The sequence below is a fragment of the Galendromus occidentalis genome, unplaced genomic scaffold, assembly GCF_000255335.2.
Source record: "Galendromus occidentalis unplaced genomic scaffold, Mocc_1.1 scf7180000077458, whole genome shotgun sequence".
In the NCBI taxonomy this organism is placed as follows: Eukaryota; Metazoa; Arthropoda; class Arachnida; order Mesostigmata; family Phytoseiidae; genus Galendromus; species Galendromus occidentalis.
In genome coordinates, this window is record NW_003805446.1 from 446628 (window position 1) to 452816 (window position 6189).

Consider the following 6189-nt stretch of genomic DNA (forward strand, 5'->3'; position numbering starts at 1 on the left):
TCACTCGAGTTCAAGACGACCGTCTGCCCGATCGTTCGGTCATCCTGTTCTCGTGTGCAGTTTGGCTGCGGGGCATCCCGTAGGACTGCCTGACGTTCCTGTCCCATTCGGACTCCGTCGTAGCGGAGAAGAGACGACGAGAATGCAGGGATCCTTTTTTTGGTGGTCATTCGGAATTTCCCTAAGTGAGCTCTCTTCCGGGTTCGTGGGATGACCGGCTTGCATAACCTGGCCGAGTCGGCCGATCGGTTCGCCGTTGCACAATCGGTTGTGCTCACGGCTCTTGTACAATACCTCTCACTTAGTCTACGGCCATAGAGCACGCAGACACAAACAGTCACGGCGTTGAGGGTCATCTCGTCCGTCGCCTCCTCCTTCGCCGCCTCCTCCGCCAACGACATTGGCTATAAAGTGCGCCGTCGAACCCTCACTCCCTCACACAACTATCACAGTCTTGCCGGGCGGGCATAGCACCACCGACCAATGTGCAGTTGATATAAGGAAGTCCACCATGAAAGTGTTCTTGTCTGTCAGTTTGTGCGTGTTGCTTCTGAGTGACTTCGGTGCGTCTCGGAGTCTCGGACCACTCCATCGAGGAATACGCAGTGCCGATGTGACTCCCACGCCTGAATCCAGCCCGGAAGGAGTTTCCACGAGCTCGGAGAGCGTCGAGGAGAAAACTCCCAATCCATCCACTGGGGCTCCGACCGAAACTCCGAGCACGACTCCCGCTGGAAGGTCATCTCCCGAGGCATCGTCGACGCCGGCTGCGAGTGTCGAGCCGAGCGCAGCCCCGGAGGTAACCAGCAGCGCTCCTCCGAGCTCTACAGATGTCGGAACGCCGGAAACTGTTTCGGTTGCGGAAACCACCTCGAAAGCCGCTGGGGACCCGGTCCCGGCCGAGACAAGACAACAGCCTGGAGAGCTCTCCTCGGAGACGACCTCGGAATCGACCAGAGACGACTCGCCTCCCCAAGAAACTGAAACAATCGTTCCGAAAGCCGAGTCGATCACCCCTGCCACATCGACAGAGATCGTGGCCAGTGTGACGTCGGTTGCGGACGTCAGTTCCGAAAACGCAGCGGTTTCTCAGGAGAGCAGACTCGATGAGTCGTCTCCAGATGGCGGTTCGACGCCCCCGCCGGTCGAAGCTGCCAAGGAGGTCGTCTCTCCTTCCGAGGAGAAGCTAGACATGACTGAAACTCCGAAGTTGCAGCCGATGGAGAACGCGGAAATCGTAAAAGTTCTCGTGCCTCTGGCCCCGGTTACGATATTGTCGTCGGCAGCTCCCGGTAGTCCGCAGGCCAAATCTCTGCGCGACGAGGATCCGTCTTTCGGGGCATCGAATCCGGATTTCGTCGTCGTGCCGGCTCAAGTGATCCACATCGACGGAACCACAGCTAGTTCCGTGAGTTCCACCGATGCGATCTCCACGGAAGTACCGGAGCTGGCCGAAGTTGCGAAAGGCGAAAACGGTCTCCTGGAAACAGCATCTCCCCCGGTGGAGCAGGCTCCAGAGTCGAAATCGGGACCTGCGGAAATTGGCTCCGAGATGCCGAGTACGTCTCCCGCTCCTTCGACCGCAATATCCGTGACAAATGAGGAATTGAGTGAAGTCCCAAGTTCAACTGGTGCACCTCAGACGACGATGGAAGGGGTGGAGGATTCGGCGAGAGCATCGTCCACTGCGCAGCCCGTCGAAGTTGTCGAGAGCGCGGCCAGTCAGGAACCGCCGAGGAGTGATTCGCGGCAAGAGACCCCAGAAAAGAAGAGACCTACCTCCACAACGGAGTCGGCCGAGGCGGTAACCTCACAAGAAACGAGCTCCACGGCCGCGCCAGAGAGTCCTACGACAGCCGCACCAGAGAGTCCTGCGCCGGCCGCGCAAGAGAGTCCTGCACCGACCGCGCCAGAGAATCCCGCGCAGCCGGCTCCAGAAATTGCCGCACAATCGGCTCCAGAAATGACCTCACAGGCCGCTCCAGAAAGTCCCGCAAAGCAGGCTCCCGAAACTACCCCACGAGCCGCTGCAGAGAGTCACGCACCGGCCGCTCGAGAAGATCCCGCACCAGCATCTTCGACAGTCCCCCCGACGGAAGTTCCATCTAGTTCGGAAGAACCCTCGAAAACCTCCGTGCCATCCGCAGAGAAGATGAACTGAACGAAACCAATGCCGAAGTTCCTCATTAGAAAGTGTACCTTAGTATTGTAAAGTGAATACATGTGGAATATATATTGAATCACCACATCCTGAAACTCGGTGTTTTCATTCGTCGAGGCCCTGAGAGTCTCGGAGTTCGCGGTAGAAAATTCCGGGATCCCTTAACATGTAAAATCAATCGGGAGTCTGGAACCATATCGCGAACCTTGCTGTACTTCCAGAATATTTTTTTTCTCGGTGAGGATACGAGCGTCGGAAGAACAAGCTGACGTGTCAATGCCACCGCGCGAATCGATTCGGCGGCTTCTGTCTCGTCGCCGAAGTTCATCTCGGGCGTGATCGTTATTCTGAGGGAAGTGGGTCCTCGAACAAAAGCCTGCCGAATATGAAGCTCCGTGGGTATATTTATGGTCATGCTTGTCGCCTTGTCTCTTCTATCTTGATTGTCCCTTCGGTGGCTCGATCGCTCACGAGTAGAACGCACTCACTCCTGTATTTCTGGGAGTACCCAGGGTGTAATCACCTGGCGCAGATCCCACCGGCGTCGAGGAATCGGAAGCAGACAGAGTCGGTGAAAGTGAATTATAGTGTTCCGAATGATCTAATTGAGTAGACGAATACGCCTCGCTCTCTCGACAGGAATTTCAAGAGGAGAACTTGTCCCATGGCGAGTACCTGCGACGATCTTCTTCTTCTCGGAAAGGTTCAGAGAGTTGCTGTACCGTAGTATGGGTCTCCGGAGGAGCAGCAGCTTGCTCCAAGTTTCCAGTATATACACCCACAACACTCATTCAATCGTCTGGTATTCCATTCTTATGAACGATAGCATCACACTGGAAGCGAGCACCTCCGAGGTCTGACTATCCATTTTGGAATTTATGCTCGATCACAATATCAGGGAGGAAAGCGTTTTTGTGGCTTACATGTGTGCCGATCGACCGCCCATCTACGAGAAGCTCGCCTCCCTCCACGTGTGTGAAGGAGGAGTCCAAGACGATCTCCACCTTTGGAAAATCATGATGCTGACATCCTCTGCACGACGTCGTAGTTTATTCCCACAACGATCGTCGCAAGATGGGCTCTTTGAGGTAGAGTCCGGATTTCCTAGAATACGATGACCCGACGTTCCGAAATGTGTTTTTCCAGCTGAGAGCATTCGAGCGTTCCAGCGTCAAATCTATGAGAGATTATTCATCATCGGTATTTTTTCTCGTTTTTCTGTTCCTCCGAAATCCGCATAATATCTGTCCTCGGACCGAGGCTTTGTGGCTCAACTCTGCGCATTTGGCACGATTCGTCGCCTCTCGCGGCTACCCACATCACAATATTCGGCGTACTCCTCCCAGGAGCAACCGTCGTTCTGATGGCAGCACTCATCCATGATACCAAGCTCCTTCCGCTTTCGGCGACCACCAGACGCTTTTCTCAGGAGTTGCAGCGCCTGAGAAGCTGGTTGACCGTACCGGCCTGAGGATCGAAAGGATTCATTGGAGTTTTTCCTTGAACAACGCTCATCCGTTCAGGACGCCGTGCCGATTTATTCATGGAATTATAATGGGACTTCTCGTCTTCATCATGCCGAGGCGTGAGCGGAGCGGTTCCTTCAGAGGAAACGAATCGACAAACCGGTTTCTTCATTCGTCGCAAAAACTTACCGAGCCTGTTCCTCTCATAGAAGTCCTCGTCTAGCGAATCTGCATCTTCGATCTCGTGCTCTACCTTGCGAAGAGCATAGAGTAGAGCGGTTGGCAAGCGATGCAATCCTGCGGAGCGGCCGAAGGGACCGGGACTCCTCCCCGATCTTTTAGCCAAAGATAAACCGCTACGGCAAAACCACTCCATATGAGTCTGGAGATCGCTGTAGCACCTGGGAAGCGGGTCGCGTTCATTGCATCGAGTGCTTATCTCAGCCGGCATCTCATCGGAGGGAGCTATCCTTTCTTTCGTCTTTGAAATTAGACGATTGATAAACATCATCCGAGGCTGGGTGAACTCACCGGCGGTGTTTCTCGACGTTCCATAGACGACCCCAGTCGTCCAGAGATCGCGCTTCGAATTTCTGTCTCCATTCATCGAGAGCTTGTTGACCGAGAAGGATTCCTTGATTCTCAACTCCGTGTGGAGACAGGAGAGAACTCACGTCAAACTCTTTGGATCCCACTGTCGGACTGTTGCCGACGAAAATGGTGAAGACACTAGCCAGAACGGTCGTCAAGCTCCTGCCTGTGCTAGCCCCCAACATTTCCTGGCTGACCTCAGAGCCTGCGCGAAGGAAATCAACATATGAACGTGATCGCTCACGAAAATAAGCAGAATCCCAAAATCGTGACCGGGACAACAGGAATAATGGTAGTCTTGTAGGCCTTCCAGCAAGCCGTAGGTCCGTCATGGAAAGAGCCCGCATACATATACAATTCTTAATCACTGATCACCGTCCATCTCTCCGTGATCGCACGGTAAAACAAACGAATACATAAAGAGATAATCGCCTGACCATAGCCAGAGCTGCAAAGTTCAGGCTCCATTCGTCCAAGAGATTCTATAGCCCACATCCGAAAAACGTTCCTCACTCTGACGGATTCCTCGCGAGAATAGCGGTGATCGTCTCCGATGACTTCTCGGGTACGTAGATGACTTCCCGGAGAAGACTAAAAACTATGCCGGAACAAATCCGAGTCGATGAATATCCGCATATTCCAGCCATCTCTCATGCGTGCAGCGGATTTGCATCAAAACTTCACTTTGCAGACGTTTCGTAGATACCTGAGCATTGCACGGCAGATGTTGTCCCGAAGCCTCCGACGACGCAAACTGCTCCGATCTGAGAAGGAATCTTCTTTTATAGCGTCTCGGCTCCTCAAACGTCCCGATGACGTCCCCGATCTAGGAGTCGGTAAGCTCCCAGGTATTGTCGTATGCAGAACTTTTTCCTTCGCTTCACGCTTTTTCTCAATCAATGCAGCGACGAAGCTGGCTTTGCGAGAACGCAGGCTGCCGGGGGAGGGGTGTGTCTACGATAAGGGTGCCCGTGAGGACGATTTACGACTCCGTACGATTCTTTTCATATGCGTATCGAGCTTTTTAAAATTTGTTTAGACGATGTTTTCGAGCCCCGAGCTTGGCCGACGGAGACAGCATCTCTCAGCAGGCGAGCCGTACGCATCTTATGACATTCCGAGGAAATCTCTGGAATTGAGCCTCGCGTGTTCGGATTCTCGAACTCAATGAGATTATGGACATGAATTGAAAACTTGCATACGAGAAGGTGTGTAGAGACACCTTATGGATGACCCTGAACGAAATAGGGGTGAACCCAACTTGGATAGAATTGCTTCGGAGAATCTACTCGGGCACCAGGAGCAAACTGATGTCCGGGGATAGAACTTCGGGATGGATAAAAACCACAGAGGGACTTCGTCAGGGATGTCCCGCAAGCCCGATTCTATTCCTTCTCTACATCTCCGCGCTCGAGGCCCGTCTACAGAACAGTGGATGTGCTTTCAGAGTAACAAAAAGAGGAGATTTCTGGAATGTCAGAGAAAAGAAGTTCTTCAACATATCCGGACTTTTGTTGCCGATGATCTCATCCTGATCGGAAGGAATTACTCGGAGCTGGAAAAATTGTTAGAAATCACGTCCCAGTTTGGGGACGAGATGAAACTGACTTTTAATCCAGCGAAAAGTGCGGTTGTGACCTTCTCAAAGTGCGGTATAGGCACAGAGAAACGTCTACGGGTCCAAGGTCGAGATATACCAAGAGACACGCAATACAAATACCTGGGAATTACTGTACCAGATTCTGGCCACTACCTAGATGCCCAGGAGGACATCTGGGCAGAGAAATCTCAGAAAGTTCTGAACCAATTGCGAGCGAGAGCACTATCGGGATTCAATAGGTTCGAAATCTCCAAGACCCTATGGAAGGCGGTAGCCGTACCAGCGCTCACCTACGCTAACGCGGTAACAGTAATGACACGGACTCTGGAGAACAAAATATCAACAGCACAGAACGAGGCGGGAAGGTACGC

At 52.9% G+C, this 6189-nt stretch overlaps 2 protein-coding genes across 2 annotated transcripts; one reads left to right on the plus strand and one right to left on the minus strand.

Annotated features, from left to right (window-relative positions):
- The first annotated feature begins 511 nt into the window (after positions 1-511).
- On the plus strand, positions 512-2161 carry LOC108864348 (fibrous sheath CABYR-binding protein-like). Its single transcript, XM_018639793.1, has one exon. It carries the CDS (start codon positions 512-514, stop codon positions 2159-2161), a length of 1650 nt encoding a protein of 549 aa, XP_018495309.1.
- Positions 2162-3196: 1035 nt separating this feature from the next.
- On the minus strand, positions 3197-4974 carry Ilp7 (Insulin-like peptide 7). The gene is made up of 4 exons (XM_029111652.1): positions 4925-4974; positions 4159-4423; positions 3817-4028; positions 3197-3628 (listed from the first exon to the last, which is right to left on the minus strand). Exons 2-4 carry the CDS (start codon positions 4401-4403, stop codon positions 3432-3434), a joined length of 654 nt encoding a protein of 217 aa, XP_028967485.1. The 5' UTR covers positions 4404-4423; positions 4925-4974; the 3' UTR covers positions 3197-3431.
- Positions 4975-6189: the final 1215 nt, after the last annotated feature.